The sequence below is a fragment of the Convolutriloba macropyga genome, chromosome 4, assembly GCF_964194025.1.
Source record: "Convolutriloba macropyga chromosome 4, txConMacr16.3, whole genome shotgun sequence".
NCBI lineage: Eukaryota > Metazoa > Xenacoelomorpha > Acoela > Convolutidae > Convolutriloba > Convolutriloba macropyga.
The window spans coordinates 33,553,863-33,581,851 of NC_134471.1; the positions used below are offsets into that span (position 1 = coordinate 33,553,863).

The window sequence follows — 27,989 nt, forward strand, 5'->3', positions numbered from 1 at the left end:
TTCATATAGGATTAAGTTGTCAGTCATCTTTATTATTCAAATAATCCTATAATTATAGTTGTATTTATAATTACAGTTATAATTAATTGCATTTATAATTATAGTTATATTTATAGTTATATCTAGAGTTATAGTTATAATTGTAGTTAGTTGTACATTTTTAGTTATACATTTTTTAGCTCATAAAAATGGACTTTGAAATAAATAAACAGTATATGTATAATAATAACAAACACAAAAGCAAGATAACAAACCAAACAATCTAGCAACAATGAATACAGTTAACAATAAAATTAATAATTTAATTAGTAGAGAAGAGAATCATTTAAACATACACGAATCTTAATTAGAGATAGAGTTTATGGTTTCAGGTAATGCCGGTGGTATAATAGCTAATGATGCTAATGTTAGATTAGTGAACTATGGTATAAGGGCAATATTTAGTTCTATCAAACTAGAAACTATTAGAGGTAAAACAATCGAATATATAGATCAAAGATCCTAATCTGTTAATGTATAAATTACCAACTAGCACTAGTGATGAATATGAAAGTGGTTTTGTAAGAGATCAAAGAGAAAGAGATAGTCAATTAAAAGGTGATCAAATAGCTGCACAAAGAGGTCATATGCATATGATGATTAAAATGGAAGATCTATTTGGATTTATAAATGATTTAGAAAAGGTTATATATGGCATAGGCTTCAAGTTGATACTAAAAAGAAATAACAATGATTTATTTAGAGTTAATGCATTATTTAGTTATTGCAGGAGCTGCTGCAGTAGCTAATGATTGTAATATAGTACTAGAAATAGAGCTTGGTGTGTACCTTGTATTGATCCTAGTAATGGTAATAGAATAATTGTACAGAAAGGATTAATTAAAAAGAGTAATATAGACTTTAGCTTCTATGAAAGAAAAAAAATTTACAAGAATGTGACAGATGCTACTAACTTCTTGTTTGATATAGGCGTAGAAGGTGGTTTTGAGATACCTTAAAATATTATAGTGACTTTTGAAAATAATAATGTTAACGATCAAACTAATGATTCTAGTATATTCAATGAAATGGATGATACTAAATGTTTTTGTAAGATTGGTAGTGTAAACTATCCTGAGGATAGAATGACTATTAATTATGGTTGTAATAATTATAATGTTACATATAAAGAGATTGTAAATTTTAATAGAAATTATAATGGGTTACTAGATATTATTAAACCATATATAAATCTTAGATCATTTAAAAGTAGTTATAGAATATACATATTTGATACTAGATACCAAAGAGATCATATACGAGCACAAGCAAAGCAACTCAATCTTAAATTTGCTCGTGGTGTTGCTGATATTATATGTCAAGCATTAGTGTTAATTAGAAGAATTATTAGAGTTAATAGTGATGGTAGTAAGATGGTTGATATAGTCTTGTAGAGACAAATAACCGAAGGTCTATAGTGCCATAGTTATATCTTATATTATAGTTATAGTGAATAATTATAGTATAGCTATAGTTAACAATAATAGTATAGTTACAGTAAATAATAATAGTAAGGTTATAGTTCTATCTAACACTTTAGTGTTAGTTATATCTATTTAGTTATAACCCTAACAATTTCATACTTGTCTTAACAAACCCCTTAGCATAAATAATAAATAATTTCTTTTTATTCTCAAGAGATAGACCTCTAGCTTCAAGGTTAGTCTTTGGCTTAGTCTAAGGTTTAGGTTTGGCCTTAGGCTCTACAACAAAGGGTTTTTTTTATATTCCATTATTTTATATATAAATATGAGTCTTTTACAGAAATTTAAAACTAATTCACATTGTGTTGGTGGTAGACATTATAGTGGTACTAATAAAATAAGAGGATTTATCAGAGCTAAAGTAACTAAAATGCTAAAGGGTAATTGTATTAATAAGTGTAAGAGAAATAAGTCAATGACTGTCAGTGATGCAACAATAGAACCAGAGAGATTGAAGGATTTCTTTAAATGTGTTGGTACAGCAACAGCTAACTTTGGAAAGAAAGTTGCTAATAATCCAGTAAGAGCTTTAGAAATAGCAAGTAAAATAGGAAGTGCAGCTGCAAGTAGAAACGCTAGAGCAGTTTTATCAGCCACGCCTGATTTAAATAAATTTGCAACTACTGGTGAAGGTATAAAAGTAGTCCAAAAAGAAAGAGGGTTATAGTTAGGTACAAAAAAGATGAAGTAATTATATTAGAGTTTAAATATAACTATGGCTATGGGTATAACTATGACTAAGACTATGACTAGATCCAGCTATAATCTTATATATCTATCTGTATGTATATATATATTAATATTATTATTATTATTAAATATATTATTATTACTTAATATATTATGATCAATTAATATCTTTAGTTTAGAAAACACTCAATTTACTTTTCTTATTCTTCTTATATTTCTCATACACTTCAACTAATTCATTATATTCATCATTATCTATTTTATTATCATTCATTAATTTAGTATATAGTTTATTAAGCTTGTCACTAAACTGTTTACTTAAAATATACATCTGTGAATAATTTATAATTTTGTTTCTTATTTTAGTATTAATTGTTTTTGATAATGAACCACAAACAGTTGCAGTAGGAAAAGCTGTTGGTATAGAATAAGGTAATCCTACACCTGTTAATGCAACCGATGTCGTTGTTGCTGTTGTTGCTATTGAAGATAGTAGTATTTCTGTTATCCCAGCTATGTTAATATAATTTTTATATCTACTTAAGCTCTTATTATAGTTATTAGTTTCAGTTTCATAATAATTTCTAATATCTTTTACAATGTTAATATTATTGAATTTATTACTAGCCAGAATTTTATCATTTATATTTTGTTCTGAGAAGGTGTTAATATTGGGGTAAAGTAAAGGGGCACTGGGTTTAGTTTCTTCCTTTTTTTATATGGTAAAATATTTTGCTTTAATTATAGTCATAGTCATAGACATAGCCATAATTATATAGTAAAATAACTCTCAATCTCTTTCATTATATTATATTAAAATCATAATGCATCTCTAGTCTTGCTTGTTCTTTGTTGCCTACTAGTTTGCTTTCTAATAATGTAGCTATTATATATTGTACTATTGTCTTTATATTCTTTATAAGAGGTTCATCAACAGCAGTCTTTTCATTAACTTCTTTAAATTCCCTTAGACCAGTAGTAAACATAACATCTAGTTGTATGGTAGTAATATTCTGATTAAAGTTATTATTCTCAATTTCCTTTTTTAATTGATTATATTTAGAGATAGTATCACTAGCAACTTTATTACAAAAGTTAACAGCATTTGTAACTTCATTTGCTGATTTAATAATCTCATTATTAGTTCTTTATTAACTTGTATTTTGTTTAGTTGTAATGTTTTAGTTGTAATTTTATCAAACTCAGCTTTTCTTAATTCAGTTATTTTTTTACTTAAAATATCTATTTTATTAGAAGAGGATAAAAAGTTATTAACACAATACTCTTTATTAACATCTTTTTCATCTGACGGAGGATGTACATTTGTTATTCTATAGGTATCCTTTATGTCAATATTTTCATTATCTTCTAGGAATAATTGACGGGCCTTATTTGTTGTTGAGTTTGTTGATTGATGTTGCCAACGTGCATTGGATCTATTTGCCTGGTTAAATCTATTTCTTATCATCTTTGTATTTGTTTACAGTAAGAACAATATCGAAAGATTCCAAGACCTTATTATTAGATTTCAAATCAAACTTGGATTTTAATAATTCCTGTTTATAGTATTTACCTTTTATTATTTCACCATTAATATCTTCCACGCTATATGTTGGTGGTTGAGTTTTAATTACTTCATTAACCTTAATTAATTTTCTATTCCAATTAGAAGCATAACCTTCAGAGAAAACGTTACGTCTGTCAGTATTTCTAACATAATCACTAACTTTAAGCTTGGGTATTGCTTTGGTAGACTTAACGTAGTATTTAACTTTATCAGGATTAATAGAAGCATCAACAGGTGTCATATTAATTGTTGAATGAATGTTATTATTATTTGTTACAACAGCATCATTTAATATATTTAACCAATAACCATCACCATTGATGAACATTGATTTATTAATTTTGTGTAATAACGTTCTATATATCTATAGACACAGCCTTTAAATCAATGTAAGTAGAATGTAGTTCTATTCCGAAACCGGCTTCATCGGTTTTATATTCTTTAAGTAAAGATTAAATGTTTTATTGTAAAACTCACAACCTCTATCCACCCAAAACTTTTCCGGTTTTCTTCATTCTGATAAGATTGTTTTAAAGCTATTAGTTATAGATATACCGGATGAAAAGCCCATGCATATTTTGTGAATAAATCTATAACAGTTAAAAAAAACTTACAATTATTGTTATATTTAATTAGGTTTAGTCTTAGGCTTTACAAAGGGGTTTTACTTTTTACATTCTATTATTTTATATATAAATAATAGTCTTTTACAGAAACTTGAAACTAATTCATATTGTGTTGGTGGTAGACATTATAGTGGTACTAATAACATAAGAGGATTTATTACAGCTAAAGGAACTAAAAAGTTAAAGGGTAATTGTGTTAAGTGTAAGAGAAATCAGTCAATGACTGTCAGTGATGCAACAATAAAACCAGAGAGTTTGAAGGATTTCTTTAAATGTGTTGGTACAGCAACAGCTAACTTTGGAAAGAAATTTGCTAATAATCCAGTAAGAGCTTTAGAAATAGCAAGTAAAATAGAAGTGCAGCTGCAAGTAGAAACACTAGAGCAGTTTTATCAGCCACACCTGATTTAAATAAATTTGCAACTACTGTTGAAGGTATAAAAGTAGTACAAAAAGGAAGAGGGTTATACTTAGAAACAGAAAAGATGAAGTAATTATATTAGAGTTTAAATATAACTATGGCTATGGGTATAACTATGCCTAAGACTATGACTATGACTATATCTAGCTATAATCTTATCTATATATATATATATATATATATATATATATTAATATATATATAAATATATATATATATATATATATATATATATATATACATATATATATATATATATATATATATATTAATATTATTATTACTAAATATATTATTACTTAATATATTATTATCAATTACTAACTTAAGTTTAAAAAACACTCAATTTACTTTTCCGGTTTCACCGGTTTCATATTCGTTAAGTAAGGATTTAAATGTTTTATTGTAGAACTCACTACCTCTATCAACCCAAAACTTTTCTGGTTTTCTTCCTGATAAGATTGTTTTTAAGCGATTAGTTATAGATATACCGGATGCGTAGTCCATGCATATTTTGTGAATATATCTATAACAGTTAAAATAAATATACAATTATTGTTATATTTAATTAAGGAAGACTTGTCAATTAAATCAGCTGACCATGTTTCCTCTCTATATAATGGTATTAATTTTTCTCTTCTAATTTTTGTTATTTGAGGTCTGAATACTTCTTTAGCTAGTAGTAGTTGTTTAGTCTTAATTGTGCCTTGTTGTTTCGTTATGGACGTAGTCATAGCTTTGCTCATTCATCATAATTAAAAACAAAATTATCTAGTTGTTCTTTATAATATTTACTGATAATAGTTGTTTAGATATATTTAACATTTCATCATATAACCCATCATGACCAGCTTTTGTATCTAGTATTAGTAATTCTAATCTTTCTATTAATCTTGGTGTCTACATAGTGGCGACTTCCCTGACTGTTGACGTTGTCTTCAGTTAAACCTCTACCATAGTAACCCTCTTTATCCTCTGGTATACGTTTTATTGTTCTATATCACTGCTTCTTTTATCACCTTGTCCCATATCATATCTAATGGCTAAAAAAAATCTTAATTTTTTTTCACCTTCAACGATATCACCATATGTAACATATAGGTTAGTAAGAAAGTTAATCCAGAAATTCACATATATTATCCCTAACTAAAAATGAATCATCGTGATAAGTTACTTTAACACCATTCATTTCAAATTCACCAATATCTAAATTTTTGAACTTTAACTGTAATTGAGGGTTAGATTGAGCCCCCATTAAATGAATAATATTGGCTGTGTCTTTATCAATTATAAATGGCATATCTCGAGTTTTCAATGTTGCTTCATTAGACTTCATTAATGATTCATTAGACATCATTAAAGCTTTGCTGAACTGTGAGCCGACTTCATTAATAGCTTTAATTTGGTTATCTATCTCTTGATTTGCCAATTTATTGCTCTTAATGTTTGATTTTTAACAGATATATTCTTTTCATCATCTTTTAAAGTTTTAGTTAGAGGATCGAATAACCCTTATATTTCAGCATAACATTTTTGTTGTCTTAATTTATCTTCTAATCTATTTCTTCTGAATTGTTTTTCTAGATTGTTCAATTTTATAAGTTTCTCTAGCTCAGTCATCTTTTATTTGTTAAGATAAAAATTAAAACTCATTACAGTTTAATAGCAGCAAGGATTTCATCTCTCTATCATCATCATAGTTAATTCTTTAATATTATTTATTAATATCTCTTTACTTAATTCTAGCCCTAGTTTTATTAATTGTTCCAATGATGTAGCATTAATTTTATTTATTAAACCCTTTTTGAATAGATATAAGTTTTTATCAAGATGGAAGCTTATAATATTATTTACATAAAATGTTTTATCACTAAAGATCCTCTTATTAGTCTTAGTAGTTGTAATAGCTACCATTTCATCACCAAATTTTGTATTCTATTTTCTTTTACAATTATTTCTATGTCACTCATTAATGCATTATAATAGTCTTGATGTTTACCATTGTTTTCTTTATTCCTTTCTCTTTAGATGTTCCATTCTTAAAACTGTAGTTCTTTGGTCCCAGTACTACAAACTCTTCTATGACTTTACTTCCTAGTTCATGTTTAAATTTACCTGGAACTTTATTATTAGTTTTAATCGGGAAGTCTTAATTACTTGAGTCCATGTATTCGTCAGGAACATTACCTTCAGTAAAACTTAATACAAAACTATCAGTATCCACATAATGTAACATTGGATCTTTAAGTGATGGCTTAAACACATTATAAAAGAATTTATACATCTGAAGTTTGCTGAGTTCTAAAACAGTCCATCCTAAGTATATTGGGTTATCATTCTATTAGAGTATAACTATCATATCTGATGACATCTTTACATCTTTCATGGTCATATGTTAGAATCTTAGCTTCTAAATACTTTAATGGGTTTTTACAACTTTAACCAAATAGAGAATTATTCATTAACTTAAATATATCTTTCTCGGCCTCAGTTTTAGCTTCTGTTCTCATCTTAGTACTAAGTTCAATATAATCTTTAATAATATTGTCTTGTTTGAATTTAATTATTCTATGGACTTAAGTAACTTTTATACCCATCTTAACAACAAACTTTGACATTCTATAGTGTATTGGATAATCTGTTTTGTTGTTTTGATCAAGGATTAATTTCTCACTTTTTTGAAGAACTTTTAGGTCTTTGTTTACCCCCTATCTCATTATTCTCTACTTTTTAAGAGGTAGCAGTGGGAAGTTAATAGTTCTATCTTTAGATTCATCTGTATATTCTAAATCACAGATAACTAGGAATCTTCCAGGAATAATTGACGGGCCTTATTTGTTGTTCAGTTTGTTGATTGATGTTGCCAACGTGCATTGGATCTATTTGCCTGGTTAAATCTATTTCTTATCATCTTTGTATTTGTTTACAGTAAGAACAATATTGAAAGATTCCAAGACCTTATTATTAGATTTCAAATCAAACTTGGATTTTAATAATTCCTGTTTATAGTATTTACCTTTTATTATTTCACCATTAATATCTTCCACGCTATATGTTGGTGGTTGAGTTTTAATTACTTCATTAACCTTAATTAATTTTCTATTCCAATTAGAAGCATAACCTTCAGAGAAAACGTTACGTCTGTCAGTATTTCTAACATAATCACTAACTTTAAGCTTGGGTATTGCTTTGGTAGACTTAACGTAGTATTTAACTTTATCAGGATTAATAGAAGCATCAACAGGTGTCAAATTAATTGTTGAATGAATGTTATTATTATATGTTACAACAGCATCATTTAATATATTTAACCAATAACCATCACCATTGATGAACATTGATTTATTAATTTTGTGTAATAAAGTTCTATATATCTATAGACACAGCCTTTAAATCAATGTATGTAGAATGTAGTTCTATTCCGAAACCGGCTTCATCGGTTTCATTCTTTAAGTAAAGATTAAATGTTTTATTGTAAAACTCACTACCTCTATCCACCCAAAACTTTTCCGGTTTTCTTCATTCTGATAAGATTGTTTTAAAGCTATTAGTTATAGATATACCGGATGAAAAGCCCATGCATATTTTGTGAATAAATCTATAACAGTTAAAAAAAACTTACAATTATTGTTATATTTAATTAGGTTTAGTCTTAGGCTTTACAAAGGGGTTTTACTTTTTACATTCTATTATTTTATATATAAATAATAGTCTTTTACAGAAACTTGAAACTAATTCATATTGTGTTGGTGGTAGACATTATAGTGGTACTAATAACATAAGAGGATTTATTACAGCTAAAGGAACTAAAAAGTTAAAGGGTAATTGTGTTAAGTGTAAGAGAAATCAGTCAATGACTGTCAGTGATGCAACAATAAAACCAGAGAGTTTGAAGGATTTCTTTAAATGTGTTGGTACAGCAACAGCTAACTTTGGAAAGAAATTTGCTAATAATCCAGTAAGAGCTTTAGAAATAGCAAGTAAAATAGAAGTGCAGCTGCAAGTAGAAACACTAGAGCAGTTTTATCAGCCACACCTGATTTAAATAAATTTGCAACTACTGTTGAAGGTATAAAAGTAGTACAAAAAGGAAGAGGGTTATACTTAGAAACAGAGAAGATGAAGTAATTATATTAGAGTTTAAATATAACTATGGCTATGGGTATAACTATAACTATGACTAAGACTATGACTATGACTAGATCTAGCTATAATCTTATCTATATATATATATATATATATATATATATATATATATATATACATATATATATATATATTAATATTATTATTACTAAATATATTATTACTTAATATATTATTATAAATTACTAACTTAAGTTTAAAAAACACTCAATTTACTTTTCCGGTTTCACCGGTTTCATATTCTTTAAGTAAGGATTTAAATGTTTTATTGTAGAACTCACTACCTCTATCAACCCAAAACTTTTCTGGTTTTCTTCCTGATAAGATTGTTTTTAAGCGATTAGTTATAGATATACCGGATGCGTAGTCCATGCATATTTTGTGAATATATCTATAACAGTTAAAATAAATATACAATTATTGTTATATTTAATTAAGGACGACTTGTCAATTAAATCAGCTGACCATGTTTCCTCTCTATATAATGGTATTAATTTTTCTCTTCTAATTTTTGTTATTTGAGGTCTGAATACTTCTTTAGCTAGTAGTAGTTGTTTAGTCCTAATTGTGCCTTGTTGTTTCGTTATGGACGTAGTCATAGCTTTGCTCATTCATCATAATTAAAAACAAAATTATCTAGTTGTTCTTTATAATATTTACTGATAATAGTTGTTTTGATATATTTAACATTTCATCATATAACCCATCATGACCAGCTTTTGTATCTAGTATTAGTAATTCTAATCTTTCTATTAATCTATTGGTGTCTACATAGTGGCGACTTCCCTGACTGTTGACGTTGTCTTCAGTTAAACCTCTACCATAGTAACCCTCTTTATCCTCTGGTATACGTTTTATTGTTCTATATCACTGCTTCTTTTATCACCTTGTCCCATATCATATCTAATGGCTAAAAAAAATCTTAATTTATTTTCATCTTCAACGATATCACCATATGTAACATATGGGTTAGTAAGAAAGTTAATCCAGAAATTCACATATATTACGCCTAACTAAAAATGAATCATCGTGATAAGTTACTTTAACACCATTCATTTCAAATTCACCAATATCTAAATTTTTGAACTTTAACTGTAATTGAGGGTTAGATTGAGCCCCCATTAAATGAATAATATTGGCTGTGTCTTTATCAATTATAAACGGCATATCTCGAGTTTTCAATGTTGCTTCATTAGACTTCATTAATGATTCATTAGACATCATTAAAGCTTTGCTGAACTGTGAGCCGACTTCATTAATAGCTTTAATTTGGTTATCTATCTCTTGATTTGCCAATTTATTGCTCTTAATGTTTGATTTTTAACAGATATATTCTTTTCATCATCTTTTAAAGTTTTAGTTAGAGGATCGAATAACCCTTATATTTCAGCATAACATTTTTGTTGTCTTAATTTATCTTCTAATCTATTTCTTCTGAATTGTTTTTCTAGATTGTTCAATTTTATAAGTTTCTCTAGCTCAGTCATCTTTTATTTGTTAAGATAAAAATTAAAACTCATTACAGTTTAATAGCAGCAAGGATTTCATCTCTCTATCATCATCATAGTTAATTCTTTAATATTATTTATTAATATCTCTTTACTTACTTCTAGCCCTAGTTTTATTAATTGTTCCAATGATGTAGCATTAATTTTATTTATTAAACCCTTTTTGAATAGATATAAGTTTTTATCAAGATGGAAGCATATAATATTATTTACATAAAATGTTTTATCACTAAAGATCCTCTTATTAGTCTTAGTAGTTGTAATAGCTACCATTTCATCACCAAATTTTGTATTCTATTTTCTTTTACAATTATTTCTATGTCACTCATTAATGCATTATAATAGTCTTGATGTTTACCATTGTTTTCTTTATTCCTTTCTCTTTAGATGTTCCATTCTTAAAACTGTAGTTCTTTGGTCCCAGTACTACAAACTCTTCTATGACTTTACTTCCCAGTTCATGTTTAAATTTACCTGGAACTTTATTATTAGTTTTAATCGGGATGTCTTAATTACTTGAGTCCATGTATTCGTCAGGAACATTACCTTCAGTAAAACTTAATACAAAACTATCAGTATCCACATAATGTAACATTGGATCTTTAAGTGATGGCTTAAACACATTATAAAAGAATTTATACATCTGAAGTTTGCTGAGTTCTAAAACAGTCCATCCTAAGTATATTGGGTTATCATTCTATTAGAGTATAACTATCATATCTGATCACATCTTTACATCTTTCATGGTCATATGTTAGAATCTTAGCTTCTAAATACTTTAATGGGTTTTTACAACTTTAACCAAATAGAGAATTATTCATTAACTTAAATATATCTTTCTCGGCCTCAGTTTTAGCTTCTGTTCTCATCTTAGTATTAAGTTCAATATAATCTTTAATAATATTGTCTTGTTTGAATTTAATTATTCTATGGACTTTAGTAACTTTTATACCCATCTTAACAACAAACTTTGACATTCTATAGTGTATTGGATAATCTGTTTTGTTGTTTTGATCAAGGATTAATTTCTCACTTTTTTGAAGAACTTTTAGGTCTTTGTTTACCCCCTATCTCATTATTCTCTACTTTTTAAGAGGTAGCAGTGGGAAGTTAATAGTTCTATCTTTAGATTCATCTGTATATTCTAAATCACAGATAACCCAATAGCCATAGTCACTATCATCATCTGTGTTTAACACCTCGTCTAAAGTTACGTTAGAGTACACAAAATTTTTATATGGTAGTTTCTGCATTAATGCATAACCATATAAATTATTGGCGTCAATGTAATAGATGGATCTTTGATCATGCCCTGCCATTTGCCTTCTGTTATGACTTTGACTTTGACCATTACTATAAACATATCTATTACCCATATCACCACATATACCACCTTTTATAGCACTAATAAAATCTTTTAGCATTTGTTCATCTTGTAAAGTATCTAATTCAACTTGACTTAGTTTTAGGAAGCAATCAGAGCTGTAACCAGGTAGACTAATATAATGTACAGGATGGAGTTTACATGTGTCTATGTTTAACTTAACAATTGAATTGAAACAGTCTACTAATAATCTACCATCATTCCCCATACCCTCTAGTGTTATTTTTTTCTGTTTTCTTAATATTACTTCTATTAAACTCATCAACTTCAGCTTGGAGTGGTAACTTATTTGTTAGTGAAGATCTGAAGTCTTCTATTGATAGATTGCCCAATATATTATTATATCTATTTTCATCTTTAAGGATATAATGTCTTACTTTAAATACAGTAGACATTGGCCATTTTATCAAGAGACATTGTAATAAAACAGTAACTATCTATAAACTTTAGTATACCTACTCTAAACATTCTAGCTTTGCCGTTAGTACTAAGTAATACATCTACTCTTTTTTGCTATTAATCGTTTATATCTCATTAAATATTAGATTGAAGTCATAACCTTCACCATTATGAAATATAACTGGAAGGAAGTTTTGTTGTCTATAGTTTAAATTGCAAATATTTTACACTCAGGACCTCTATATTTACCTGTTTCATGACAGTGATCTCTAACTCTATTAATGCATGTTTTACTACATAGATGACAAGTGTTATTGGCTTCATGATATAATTGGAAATAGAAACAAATCATAGTCATAAGTTAAACAAACAAATGATATTTAATAAACTTAAGACTATGATTTGTTTCTGTTTCCAATAGATCTTTGACATAATCTTTAAAACAGTCTGAGCCAAAATAAGATTCAAAACTACAACTAAAACTATATCCAACGGCAATAGGTACATGTGTAGATAACATATACATATTATCTCCAATCCTTTTATCAACACCTTCCATATAACCTTCAATATCACTATAGATAACATTCTTAAATTCTTGTTGTTTGTGATAGTTCTTGAATTTGATTTGTTTTAATTTAGGGCACAAATTCTTTGGTTTGATTTGTGTACAGCATTCATGAGTTTCATATTTTTGTTGAGTGGGAAACCAATAAGTACAATTATCACAAAACCAATACTTTGTGTTTTTAGTATTAGGTCTTTCCAATAATACTTCCAGGTTTTTAATTAAAGCACAGTGTTCATTCCAGACTAGTATTCTTACATTCCTTACAATCTCTGACGAAGTTTGAATATCTATCTAATAGTACTACTTTTGATTTATCTTCAGTTGAAGGTTTGTCAAACCATATAATGTTATATTTATTCTGTATTCTTGTTAAACAATCATATAGGTACTCATTATCTTCCCAGTCTTCAACTAGATTATTAATATATTATTTTCCCTAGTTGCATTATCAGTTACAGGGTATAATGCTGCTGTAATACATAAACGAGGACAATTAAATTTATTACTTTTAATATTTAATATTGCTTTTTACTTCTCAAATCAATTGGTAGTTCAGTAAAAGATCCTATTGATGGTTTAGTTTTTTCTAAACTTAATTGTATATCTGTTACACCAATAAACTCATAGTCATAAACAATCTTCATATATTTCTCTAGAATAATCAAGCCATTGATTTAGATCTATTTGATGATCTTTAGTCATATACTCTTCTGTTCTAAAGTTTATAATAGTAATCTTTGGGTCTCCCTCTCTCATCTTATATAAACAATTAACAGCAACTTTATACTTATATGATTTAAATGGTAAAAATTCATCTAATATATAATCTACTGGCTAATTGATATTTTCGATAAGTTCATTCTTCAATTTAGTAATATATATCTGTTTCTGATTAAAACTCTAATGTGATTAAAACTTTAATAACATAATCATAAGTTATGACTATTTTCTCTCTCCACTGTTTATTCATATGAGTTTTTAGAGCTGTATCATTTTTAGACGTTTCACCACAGGCCCAACATGGCACTACAGCTTTAGGTTTAGCCCAGTTTCAGTTTAGTTTTACTTTTAGCTTAAGCTTTAGCCCCCCGTTTCAATATTAGTTTGTTTCAATTTTAGCTTTTGGTCTGGTTCCAGTTTTAGCTTTGGGTTTAAGAATGTGATCATCATCATCTGGGTTATACACCCTCTTCATAGTTTTATCTGAGGATTCAGTTTCAGTTTTAGTTTCAGGTTTAACATTGATTACACCGTTATTAAAACTACTAAACATCTCCCTAGTTCTTTCAAGGTGTTTTCTTGTTTAACTGTGTTCGAGAAAATCCTTCATTGAATTGAAAGATAAAATGCAGATAAAACATTCGTTACTTCTGTTGATATCCATTTCCTTAGGTAAAAAAAATGACTTTTCAAAAAATAAAAATTGCTTTCAAAATGTCTTAATTGTAGAGATAAACAGTGGAAAGACTGTTGCTATAAATGTAGAGAACGACATTATGAATGTTTCATATGTAAAGAGGTCATTAAAGAGACAGATAGAAAAGACTATATGAGTAAGCATTATGAAGAAGCGGGGTTATATTCAACTTGTAGTATGTGTAAGCTTAAAACATATTTCATAATATACGTTTAAAACAAATAAATGCAGATTATGCGTTTATTTACAAAGATAGATATACAAATACCAAAGATAGATTCCAGGAATATGCTGAAAAATTTAACATAAAAATTTAGTGTTAAGCTAGTTTTTTTATTGTATAAGAATGGGAATATAGAGTGATGTGTATATATAGTGGTGGATATATCGAAGACTGTATAAAAGGTGATTATCCAAGCAAAAATGATTGCTTTGTTTAGTTTCAGTGTATAATTAGTGGTGAAGTGGTGGTGGATATAAGGTGGTTATCCAAGCAGAAATGAGTACGTAGTTTTGGAAAAGGTGGTTATCCAAGCAAAAAACGGGTACGTAGTAGTGTATAAAAGGTGATTATCCAAGCAGAAACGAGGATGTAGTAGTGTATAAAAGATTATCCAAACAGAAACGAGTACCCGTTAGGGTTGAGTTTCTGTTTGGATCGAACCTTTTATGCACTACTTCAGAAGGTTCTAGTCGGAAACATATTGCTGAAGAACCAACAAATATCACTAAAAAACATTAAAACCGGAGAATTCGTTGAAAACCCTTCAAATTACGGCAAAACTCCCTTTGCTTACCAGAAACCTTTGAAACGCTATAAAACATCCTGAAAAATAACTTAAGTCTAAGATAACCTTTTAGACAAAAAAAGTTTGAAAAAGCCGAACGCGAACAAAATAAACTTGCACGCTAAGCAAAAATTTTTCACACCTATATTTATCACTCAGTTTGAAAAGAGGTCATAAAAAAAGAACAACTCTTTTTTCTCCGCTCTTCGTTTTGTTCCAGTAAACAACTTTTTCAAACTTCATTAACTCCTGAACTTCCGGTTTTCTTGCTCGCTCACTTATAAAAATATAACCGACTAACGTTGGGCAAATCGCTCTGCAACAACCGTCGAGCGGTTGGCTTAGTCCGTAGCTAGCAACGGTTTAGTGAGGCCAGCTTTAGCTTGAATCGACTCGGCAACTTATAGTTTCCTAGCCTTGTTAGTAAATAAATCAAATAAAAATTGATATTCTAAAAATTTGCAAAATAAAACAAAATTTAAAAGAAAAGCGTCCAGATTTCGCAGTGAAAATATTCAAACTTATTTTTTGTCTTTGGAGTTATGTCACGTAACCTATCTGCAAGACGTGAAAAGCTTTGTTGGCCAGTAATGATCGTCTAAACTCAGAAAAGGACAAAAATATTCAAAAATTTTGAAAACAATTGCAAATTTTCACAAAATCTTGCTGAAATTGAAGATATAAAAATCTTCGAAATAATTCATTGTTTCAACACACTAGCCAGTATCCCTATTTCAGGCTTTAATAGTTTCAAAGATCCAGGAAATCGGAACATGATAACAATTTTCCGAAAATTTGAAAAATAAATTTTATAAAAATTACTAAAGCTGGAATCATTTAAAATATTGATAACCTTCTCATTAACTCTAGAAACGATGCAGCAGTCTATTATCAAACCTTGGAGGACGTTCTTAGGACCCTGGGGCCGGAAAAAATGATAAATTTAAAAAAAAAAGATTCAAGAAAACTTGAAAAAATAGCAACCATTTTTTAAAATTGCTGATACTAAAATCTTGAAAAACATTCCATTACAATCAGAAATTATACAATAACCTATTGTCAAACCCTACATGAGTTTTCTCGGCTCTTGAGGCTGGAGAAACCTAAAAACCGACAAAAATTTTCAAAAAACTTGAAAAATGCAAGTTTTATAAAAAAAAAGTGCTAAAATTTGTCATTAAAAAACTCAAAGCTATTCCATGGCAAAAAAAATTTCCAGTAACTTATTGTCAAACCCATAATGACGTTTTCTAGACCCTGCGTCTAAAAAGACGTGAATAAAGAAAAATAAAGGTCAAAAAAATTGATAAAATTTTAGTTTTAGCGATTAGTTTTGCGCCAGTGGCCACGGAGAGGGCGGGGGGGGGGGGCGATGAGGAGCGAAGGGATTGGGGGCGGACAACAGTGGGTTGGAGGGCAACAGCGCGGTGGGGGTGGGGTTGGGTCAACAGAGGGGGGTTGTCTTCAACCTCTAAGAACCGCCCTTCACATCATAACTATAAGTCTGCAAAACAGTTTGAGCTGAAACAAAGCTGAAAGGCTCTAAGAGCAATTAATGCCCACCGGGCGCCACCTTTTTTTACCGTTTTTGAAGACGAAAAGTCAAAAGCGTCAGACGAAAAATCGGTCAAGCGAAAAATCGCATAAAAAAGACCGACAGGACTAATATAATTGATACAAACATCGTTTGAGAGCAATTAAAACATAGCCAGCAGGTTGCCGGAAAATAGCGGCGATAGACTCCTGTGGCGTTACGTGAATTGAAAAAACTATAGAAATAATATAGACAGATCGACCACCAGTCTTTTAATACACCACTGCACTTTTTGGGTTAGATTCGGACTGTCATTTTTATGAGACACATAAGCTCTATAAGGAGAAAGCCCTAATAGGGCTTTTCAAAATTAGGGTTTTTTAGATCGACCACCAGTCTTTTAATACACCACTGCACTTTTTGGGTTAGATTCGGACTGTCATTTTTATGAGACACATAAGCTCTATAAGGAGAAAGCCCTAATAGGGCTTTTCAAAATTAGGATTTTTTCCGTTTGTGCCCCCTCAGCTTAGTTGGCGCATATTATTTGCACCCCCAGATGCACGTGCAACATTTTTTACATAATGACTTACTATGTAATGGCACGTGCTCTGTAACTGGGGGGGGGGCGCATAACGTACTGGGGGGGGGGGCACAAACGGAAAAGATCCCACAATTAATATTCGAAATTAAAAACACAAAACTCTAATAATCAAGAATTAGGGCATATGTGTGTGGCACTACTTAGATGCACAATATTGACCTTTAATAAGTAAATGTTCATCAAATTTGAAATTCCATAAGTGAGTTCAGAAAACACAGCGCTACAATACAATTTAAATTCTTTCAATTGTAAAAGAAAAGAGCGCCTAAATAATAGCCGTTGCGAGGCTGACAACGGGTACCAATTAAAAAATTCAGATTAATCTTAAGTTTTAAAGTGCAAGTCATCTTACTGAGTGATCAAAAGTCATCTATGATCAAAAGGGGTCTAGGAAAAACCCCCACGGAAATAAACCCCCATTTTAAAATTGAATTTCGGTCGTGATAATTTATTCGGTTCATATCAATTCCCACGGGCCGCTGAGGCATGGCCATGGCCCGCGAGGCATGGCCAAACGCAGAGCTCTTCAATAGTAAAGTGGGGGTTTATGTCCGTGGGGTTTTTTTCTATCTAACATGAAGTGGGGTTTTTTTTCGTGGGGTTTTTTCCGCAACCGGATCAAAAGCTAATCCCAAAAATGATCCAAAAACAATTTGCTAGAGAGAGAGAGAGAGAGAGAGAGAGAAATGGCGTCACTCGCGAAAACGCGCTAGTGAGAGGATGCAGTCTTTCAGAAAATCGGACTTGTTCAGATTTGCTGTGTATACAAATATAAAGAAAATGGCGTCAGACGACGAAACAAAAAACCTAGCCGGACAAGTCCTTACCTACAATTCAAAGATATTTCTTTGAATAAACAAACAACTAGACCTAGAAATAACTGCATCACCATCTTCAACAATTCATTGATAAATTACCAGATTCATCCAACTCTTGTTGAGTTGCAATGTACGACGAGTACTGGAATCTGGGATCGGACTGATAAAGTGACGTCATCGATGCAGCCATCAGGAGGTTCTCCATGCTTCCTGTCTTCTGGGGCAGATACTCACATGTCAGCACTTTTTTGTTACCTGGAACAGGAGAATTATTTGAAGTTCCTAATACTGCCAAAGAAAAGAAATAAATCCAATTTGCAATAGCATTCAAAATACTGGTCTCAAAAATATTTAACGTTTTGACCACGCTATTCAGAAGTTTAATATGAAAGTCAGGTACAAATAAAAACGAGGCACAACCCATGCTACCAAAAATACGGGTCGACTAGGCAAAAGTAGCCGAAAAACGCCAATGTGATACTTCAAAAAAAAAAAACGAACCGAACAAAGACTATACCATTTATCGATGGCTAAACCCCGTGGACAATCAGCCGATCACAACAGTTCAGATACATCAAATCGATTTATGAGTATTTATTAATACATTATCACTAACTTTGCACAATATACAAAAATATAAGCCATCAATCCTTACCTCTCATTTCGGCGCTAAACACAGGCAGACTTTTGGAACCTTGTGTTTCTGATAACCAGAGAGCTTTCAAGTTTGACAATTTCTGAACACTGAAGGGCAACCATTCCAGTCGGTTATTTGTCAGATCCAGCACGTACAACTCAGTTAGCTTTTCAACTGAGGCAGGAATTGATGATAAACAGTTGTCGCGAAGTGAAAGCACGCCAAGCCGGCAGCAGTTACCAATTGTTTCAGGAAGATTTCTGATTCCATTTTGATCAAAATTAGCAGAGCGCAGATTGACGAGGCATCCAATTGAATCAGGGATCTCTTTTAAACTGTAAAACAACACTAGATAACTCTAGATAACTAGCAGGCCCGCAAAAGCATCACAAGAAAATAATTTAAATAGGTTTAAAATTCAAATTTTTGCGTGCACCACCTCGTACTGGAGCCCATGCCCCTCGTTCAACAGCCACAGGTATAACGTTACGTTACCGATGTGTTTGGTTTAGTATATTACCCCCAAATAACAACAATTCTTTGTTTAACGACTTATTTGGCTTTGCAATCTCGCAAATTTAAGCAGCGCTAAGACTGTCAGATAATGAACTTCATGTTGGCATAGCGTAACGCATGTAATACGTTAAGCTGCATATTTGAGGACCGTTAGAAGATGCAAAAATGAGGAGCTTAAACACCCAAAAGAGAAAAGAGAGAAAAGAAATAAGAAACGGAGAGAAAAGACAGAAAGAGAGACCAGAAAGAGACAAAAGAGAAAAGAAAGGGACAAAAGAAGGACAAAAAAATAAAGAGGAAAAGAAATGCAAAAAAAAACAGGGAAAGAGAAAATAAAAAGAAAGAGAAAGAGAGAAAAGAAAAAAAAAACAAGGAAAGAGATAACCAAGACAGAAAAGAAAGAGAAAAGGAGAGAAAAGACAGCAAAAGACAGAGCACAGAGAGAAGAGACAGAGAAACGAAAGAGAAAAGGCAAAAAAAGACAAACGAGAAAAAAAAGAAGCGAAAAAAGCAAACCGAGAGAAGAGAGAGAAATGCGAGAAAAGAAGCAAATGAGAAATCTGAGAAAAGAAAGAAAAGGAAGCGAAAGAGAAAGAGATCGAGAGACGAAAGGCAGAAACGAAACAGCCAAAAAAAGAGAAAAGCAAAAAAAGAATAAGAAAAACAAGAGAGAAGTAAGATAGAAAATCAAGAGAGATATAGAAAAACAAGAGGTGAAAGAAGGCAAAACAGGCAAAAAAAGACAAATGAGAGAGAAAAAGAAGCGAAAAAAGCAAAGCAAGAGAGAAAAGAGAAAAAGGAAGCGAAAGAAAAAAAAATCGAGAGACGAAAGGCAGAAACGAAAAAGACAACAGAGAGAAAAAAAGAAAAGCAAGATCAAATAGAACGCCGGAAAAGAAAAAGAAAAGCAAGAGAAAAAAACAAGACAAAGAGGAGAGAAAAGGAAACGAAAGAAAGAAACGAAATAGAAAAGAAAGAAAGAAAAAGAAAGGTAGAAAACAGAGCACAAAAGCAAGAGAGAACAAAGATAGGAAAGATTAAAAAGACAACAATGAGAAAAGACAGAAAATAATGACAGCAAAGAAAAGAAAACAGAAAAAAGGAGTAAAAAGACAGAAATGAAAGAAAAAGAGAGAAAACGACAAAAAACAGACAGCAAAGAAAGGGAGAAGAAAAAAATAGAAGAGAGAGAGAGAGAGAAAGAAAATAGAATGAGAAAATAAAGAGAAAAAGCATGAAAGAAAAGGAAAGAAGAAAAAAGGAAGCGAAAAGCAAGAGAAAGAAAAACAGAAAGGAAATAGAAAAGAAAAGGAAGCTAAAGGGAGAAACGTAAGAGAAAACCGAATGAGAAAGAAAGGCAGAAAAAAGAACAGAAAAAAAAGACAGCAAAGAAAAGGAGAAAAGCAGGATAAAAGAAAAAAATAGAGAGAGGGACAAAAGAGAGAAAAAAAAGAATAAGAAGTGAGTAGTAAGGCAGAAAAAAACAGAAAAAAATAGAAAATAATGAGAATAGAAAGAGAAAAGAGAAAAACGGACAGAAAAAAAAGACCAAAAAGAGAAGGAAAGAAGAACAGAAAAAAAGAGACAAAAGAAAAAAAAGAAACGAAAGACAAAAACGACAGAGAGAAAAGCAAGACAAACGAAAGGGAGGAGATAAAGGAAACGGAAAAAAAACGAGAAACTAAAGAGAGAAACGAAAGAGGAAAGAGAAACGAAAGGCAGAAAAAAGAACACACAAGCAAGATAGAAGAAAGAGAAAAGACAAAAACAAAAGACATAAGAATGAGAAAAGAAAGACCGAAACTTATGACAGAAAATAAAGACAGACAACAGAGAAAAACAGACAAAAATGAAGTACAGAGAAACAGAGAGAAAAACGACAGAATAGAAAGAGAAAAGAAAGACAGAAGAAAAAGAACAAGACAAAGAAAAGAAAGATAAAAAAAAGAGACAAGACAGAGAGAAAAGCAAAAAAAAAGAGAAAAGGAAGTCAGAAGAGAAGAGCAAGAGGAAAACAAAAACAGAAAGCAAAGAGATAAGAAGAAACTAACGCGAGCAACCAAAGAGATAAAAAGCAATTGAGAAAAAACCAGAAAAATGAACAGAACAGAAAAGAGAGAAAAGAAAGAAGGAGAGAGCAGAAAGGCAGAAAAAAAGAACAAAAGAAGCAGAAAAAAAGAAAGAAAGGGAGGAACGAATGAGAAAAAAAAAGACAGAAAAAAGCGAAGAAAGGGAAAAAACAAAAACGAGAACAAAGGCAGAAAAGAAGAACAGAAAAAAGAGAAAGAGAAAAACGAAAAACAGAAACGAAAGACAGAAACGACAGAGAAAAGCACGAAAGAAAATGAAAAGAAAATCAAGAAAGAAAAGACAGCAAAAGAGAAGAGGGCGAAAGGAAAGAGAAAAGAACGAGAAACAAAAGAAAAACGAAATAGATAAACAAAAAGTAGAACGAAAGAGATGAAAGGCAAAAAAAAGAACAGAAAAAAAGAGAAAAGACGGAGAAGAGAAAGAGAACAGAATAAAAAAAGACAAAAGAAATACAGAAGAGAAAAAAGCAAGAGAGAAAGGGGGAGAGAAAATACAGAAAAGAAAGAGAAACGCAAGAGAGAAAAGACAGAAAATAAAAATGAAAGAGAAATGAAAGAACCCAAAAAAGCCGACAGAAAGCCAGAAAGCACACAACAGAAAAAGAAAAGAAAGAGCAAAAAGAAGGAAAAGAAAGTAAAAGACAAAAAAACGAAAAGAAAGACAGAAAGGAAGGAGAAAAGCAAGAGAGAAAAAAGACAGGAAAAAAGACAAAAAGAGAGAAAAGAAAGATAACCAAAGTAGAGAAGCAAAAGAGAAAATGAAGAGAAAAACGAGAGAACGAAAGAGCAAAAAACAAAAAAGTTCCGGTTAAAAAATCGCAACAAACTATGTTGAGAATTTAAAAACGTTACACAAGAAATGGTCCCTACCGCATTAATATCAAGCTAAATTAAACTGTTTTATACAGACCATTTTTGGTAATTGACCTTTACTTAGATAATCTTCATTCTGTCAATGACTCAAGATCAATCAATATCTCTGCTGCAAGCACATGTCGTTCATGGACTATTTTCAAGTAATAAATTTTTCGGAAATTGACTCATTTCCTTAATAGCAGGTTTTCAGTCACTGACCTATTGTTGCATCAGCAGATTTTTGGTCGTTGACCTTCGGCACAGGCATTTTTTCGGTCACTGGCAGCATTTCGGTCAATGACCTAATTTTGCATCCACGGCTATTCATACATGGACCTTTATGGATTTTCGGTCATTAAGTCTTTCTTTGGCAATGGCAACATTTAGGTCATCGATATTTTTCAAAATGCATGCAAAACGCTGTGCTGCATCCTTAACAGGCCTTAAAACTTGTGCAAATTAGGAGCTGGCGGTACAGGCATTCGAATTATGTTTAATATATAGAGATAGATATAGATAGATAGCGACAGTGAAGACATGGAGCACGAAAGTGTGAAAAAAGGGGGGGAATTGGAGAAAGGAGAAACGGGTGAGACGCTAGAGGACAAAAATCCCGATAAACTACGCGCCTCTCTCATTGCGCTCCCGCTCCTCAACCCGTAGACCCAGGTTCAAACCCGACTGTTGCCAGTCGTTTTCTCAGAAAACCATGTTTAGGGGCCGTTAAAAGATAAGAAGATTAGGAGCTGAAACATGGTGCATTTTATGTCGACACTGAATTAATGTATAGATTTCTTAAAGGTCTTCTTCGAATAAGACAATTCAATCCACAAAAAGATGGCTATCAAAATTGACTCTTATTTAAAAAATACTATTTTTCAAATCGCACCTTTGATACTAACTAAAAAGCTACTCATATAGAAGTAGTTAATGTAGCTGAACGGATCTAGAAGTCTCCGCTAAAATATTTTAAATTGGACTTGTCCCATTTCAAATTCAGAAGGTTTATTCACACTTACCAGAGGGGGGTCAAACTGTTAAGACAAAGAACCGCCCTTCACACCTTCACAAATTGTCTCCTCACAGTTTCGATGAGAGAAAAGCAGGAGATAAAAGAAAAAAACAGAGAGAGGGACAAAAGAGAGAAAAGAAAGAATAAGAAGTGAGTAGGAAGGCAGAAGAAAAAACAAAATAGAGAAAATAATTAGAATAGAAAGAGAAAAGAGAGAAAAAACGGACAGAAAAAAAGAGTCCATAAAGAGAAGGAAAGAACAGAAAAAAAAGAGAGACAAAAGAAAAAAAGAAACGAAAGACAGAAACGACAGAGAGAAAAAAACGAATGGGAGGAGATAAAGGAAACAGAAAAGAACGAGAAACTAAAGAGAGAAACGAAAGAGGAAAGAAAAATAAAAGGCAGAAAAAAGAACACACAAGCAAGATAGAAGAAAGAGAAAAGACAAAAACAAAAGACATAAGAATGAGAAAAGAAAGACCGAAACTTATGACAGAAAATAAAGACAGACAACAGAGAAAAACAGACAAAAATGAAGTACAGAGAAACAGAGAGAAAAACGACAGAATAGAAAGAGAAAAGAAAGACAGAAGAAAAAGAACAAGACAGAGAAAAGAAAGAAAAAAGAAAGAGACAAGACAGAGAGAAAAGCAAAAAAAAGAGAAAAGGAAGTCAGAAGAGAAGAGCAAGAGGAAAACAAAAACAGAAAGCAAAGAGATAAGAAGAAACTAACGCGAGCAACCAAAGAGATAAAAAGCAATTGAGAAAACCAAAAAATTGAACAGAACAGAAACAAAAGAGAGAAAAGAAAGAAGGAGAGAGCAGAAAGGCAGAAGAAAAAGAACAAAAGAAGCAGAGAAAATAAAGAAAAAAGAAAGGGAGGAACGAATGAGAAAAAAAGACAGAAAAAAGCGAAGAAAGAGAAAAGAAAAACGAGAACAAAGGCAGAAAAGAAGAACAGAAAAAAAGAGAAAAACGAAAAACAGAAACAAAAGACAGAAACGACAGAGAGAAAAGCAAGAGACAAAATGAATAGAAAATCAAGAAAGACAGAAATAGAGAAGAGGGGAAAAGGAAAGAGAAAAGAACGAGAAACAACAGAAAAACGAAATAGATAAACAAAAAGTAGAACGAAAGAGATGAAAGGCAAAAAAAAGAACAGAAAAAAAGCGAAAAGACAGAAGAGAAAGAGAACAGAATAAAAAAAATACAAAAGAAAGGAAAGAATACAAAGGAAAGAATAAGAAGTGAGTAGGAAGGCAGAAAACACAGAAAAAAGAGAAAATAATGAGAATAGAGAGAAAAGAGAGAAAAAACGGACAGAAAAAAAAGAGACCAAAAAGAGAAGGAAAGAAGAACAGAAAAAAAAGAGACAAAAGAAAAAAAGAAACGAAAGACAGAAACGACAGAGAGAAAAGCAAGACAAACGAAGGGGAGGAGATAAAGGAAACAGAAAAGAACGAGAAACTAAAGAGAGAAACGAACGAGGAAAGAAAAACGAAAGTCAGAAAAAAGAACACACAAGCAAGATATAAAAAGACATAAGCATAAAAAAAGATCGAAACTTATGACAGAAAAGAAAGACAGACAAGAGAGAAAAACAGACAAAAATGAAGTACAGAGAAGAGAAAAGGAGAGAAAAACGACGGAAAAGAATGAGAGAAAAGAAAGACGGAAGAAAAAGAACAAGACAGAAAAGAAAGATAATAGAAAGAGACAAGACAGAGGGAAAAGCAAAAAGAGAGAAAAGGAAGTCAGAAGAGAAGAGCAAGAGGAAAAGAAAAACAGAAAGGAAAGAGATAAGAAAAAACTAACGCCAGAAACCAAAGAGATAAAAAGCAATTGAGAAAAAACCAGAAAAATGAACAGAACAGAAAAGAGAGAAAAGAAAGAAGGAGAGAGCAGAAAGGCAGAAAAAAAGAACAAAAGAAGCAGAAAAAAAGAAAGAAAGGGAGGAACGAATGAGAAAAAAAAAGACAGAAAAAAGCGAAGAAAGGGAAAAAACAAAAACGAGAACAAAGGCAGAAAAGAAGAACAGAAAAAAGAGAAAGAGAAAAACGAAAAACAGAAACAAAAGACAGAAACGACAGAGATAAAAGCAAGCGAGAAAATGAAAAGAAAATCAGAAAGAAAAGCCAGAAAAAGAGAAGAGGGGGAAGGAAAGAGAAAAGAACCAGAAACAAAAGAAAAACGAAAGAGATAAACAAAAAGTGCAACGAAAGAGATGAAAGGCAGAAAAAAGAACAGAAAAGAAAAAGAGAAAAGAAAGAGAAGATAAAGAGAACAGAAAAAAAGACAAAAGAATTACAGAAGAAAAAGCAAGAGAGAAAGGGGGACAGAAAATACAGAAAAGAAAGAGAAAAGACAGAAAACAAAAATGAAAGAGAAATGAAAGAACCCAAAAAAGCCGAAAGAAAGCCAGAAAGCACACAACGGAAAGAGAAAAGAAAGAGCAAAAAGAAGGAAAAGAAAGTAAAAGACAAAAAAAACAAAAAGAAAGACAGAAAGGAAGGAAGAAAGCGAGAATGAAAAGCAAAGAAAAAAGACAAAAAGAGAAAAGAAAGATAACCAATGTAGAGAAACGAAAGAGAAAATAAAGAGAGAAAAACGAGAGAACGAAAGAGCAAAAAACAAAAAAGTTCCGGTTAAAAAATCGCAACAAACTATGTTGAGAATTTAAAAACGTTACACAAGAAATGGTCCCTACCGCATTAATATCAAGCTAAATTAAACTGTTTTATACAGACCATTTTTGGTAATTGACCTTTACTTAGATAATCTTCATTCTGTCAATGACTCAATATCAATCAATATCTCTGCTGCAAGCACATGTCGTTCATGGACTATTTTCAAGTAATAAATTTTTCGGAAATCGACTCATTTCCTTAATAGCAGGTTTTCAGTCATTGACCTATTGTTGCATCAGCATATTTCCGGTCGTTGACTTTCCGCACAGGCATTTTTTCGGTCGCTGGCAGCTTTTCGGTCAATGACCTAATTTTGCATCCGCGGCTATTCATATATGGACCTTTATGGCTTTTCGGTCATTAAGTCTTTCTTTGGCAATGGCAACTTTTAGGTCATTGACCTTTTTCAAAATGCATGCAGAACGCTGTGCTGCATCCTTAACAGGCCTTAAAACTTGTGAAAATAAGGAGCTGGCGGCTTAGGCATTCGAATTACGTTTAATATATAGAGATAGATATAGATAGATAGCGACAGTAAAGACGGAGCACGAAAAAGTATGAAAAAAGGGGGGAATTGGAGAAAGGAGAAACGGGTGAGACGCTAGTGGACAAAAATCCCGATAAACTATTTGCCTCCCCTGCTCCGTAGCTCAACTCATTGCGCTCCTCCTCCTCATCCCGTAGAACCAGGTTCAAACCCGACTGCTGCCAGTCGTTTTCTCAGAAAACCTTGTTTAAGGGCCGTTAAAACATGTGAAGATTAGGAGCTTAAACATGGTGCCTTTTATGTCGACACCGAAATAATATATAGATTTCTTAAAGGTCTTCTTCGAATAAGACAATTCAATCCATAAAAAGATGGCTATAAAAATTGACTCTGTTATTTAAAAAAATACTATTTTTCAAATCGCACCTTTGATACTAATTAAAAAGCTACCCATATAGAAGTAGTTAATGTAGACTAAGAACCGCCCTTCACACCTTCACAAATTGTCTCCTCACAGTTTCGATGAGAGAAAAGCAGGAGATAAAAGAAAAAAACAGAGAGAGGGACAAAAGAGAGAAAAGAAAGAATAAGAAGTGAGTAGGAAGGCAGAAGAAAAAACAAAATAGAGTCCATAAAGAGAAGGAAAGAACAGAAAAAAAAAGAGAGACAGAAGAAAAAAAAAGAAACGAAAGACAGAAACGACAGAGAGAAAAAAACGAATGGGAGGAGATAAAGGAAACAGAAAAGAACGAGAAACTAAAGAGAGAAACGAAAGAGGAAAGAAAAATAAAAGGCAGAAAAAAGAACACACAAGCAAGATAGAAGAAAGAGAAAAGACAAAAACAAAAGACATAAGAATGAGAAAAGAAAGACCGAAACTTATGACAGAAAATAAAGACAGACAACAGAGAAAAACAGACAAAAATGAAGTACAGAGAAACAGAGAGAAAAACGACAGAATAGAAAGAGAAAAGAAAGACAGAAGAAAAAGAACAAGACAAAGAAAAGAAAGATAAAAAAAAGAGACAAGACAGAGAGAAAAGCAAAAAAAAGAGAAAAGGAAGTCAGAAGAGAAGAGCAAGAGGAAAACAAAAACAGAAAGCAAAGAGATAAGAAGAAACTAACGCGAGCAACCAAAGAGATAAAAAGCAATTGAGAAAACCAAAAAATTGAACAGAACAGAAACAAAAGAGAGAAAAGAAAGAAGGAGAGAGCAGAAAGGCAGAAGAAAAAGAACAAAAGAAGCAGAGAAAATAAAGAAAAAAGAAAGGGAGGAACGAATGAAAAAAAGACAGAAAAAAGCGAAGAAAGAGAAAAAAAGAAAAACGAGAACAAAGGCAGAAAAGAAGAACAGAAAAAAAGAGAAAAACGAAAAACAGAAACAAAAGACAGAAACGACAGAGAGAAAAGCAAGAGACAAAATGAATAGAAAATCAAGAAAGACAGAAATAGAGAAGAGGGGAAAAGGAAAGAGAAAAGAACGAGAAACAACAGAAAAACGAAATAGATAAACAAAAAGTAGAACGAAAGAGATGAAAGGCAAAAAAAAGAACAGAAAAAAAGAGAAAAGACAGAGAAGAGAAAGAGAACAGAATAAAAAAAATACAAAAGAAATACAGAGAAAAAAGCAAGAGAGAAAGGGGAGAGAAAAAACAGAAAAGAGAGAAACGCAAGAGAGAAAAGACAGAAAAAAATGAAGGAGAAATGAA

At 31.2% G+C, this 27,989-nt stretch overlaps 1 protein-coding gene and 1 pseudogene across 2 annotated transcripts in view; one reads left to right on the top strand and one right to left on the bottom strand.

The window, feature by feature from the left end:
* Positions 1–27,989, bottom strand: part of LOC142337630 (uncharacterized) — a 448,376-nt gene that overhangs the window by 92,866 nt on the left and 327,521 nt on the right. For both annotated transcript variants that reach the window (XM_075387006.1, XM_075387005.1), the window contains exons 9-10: positions 18,652–18,968; positions 18,096–18,251 (exon numbers count right to left, since the gene is read on the bottom strand). In XM_075387006.1, coding sequence (XP_075243121.1) covers positions 18,096–18,251; positions 18,652–18,968 — 473 coding nt within the window. The remainder of the gene's footprint in view (positions 1–18,095; positions 18,252–18,651; positions 18,969–27,989) is intronic.
* Positions 19,088–27,791, top strand: LOC142337936 (uncharacterized; annotated as a pseudogene).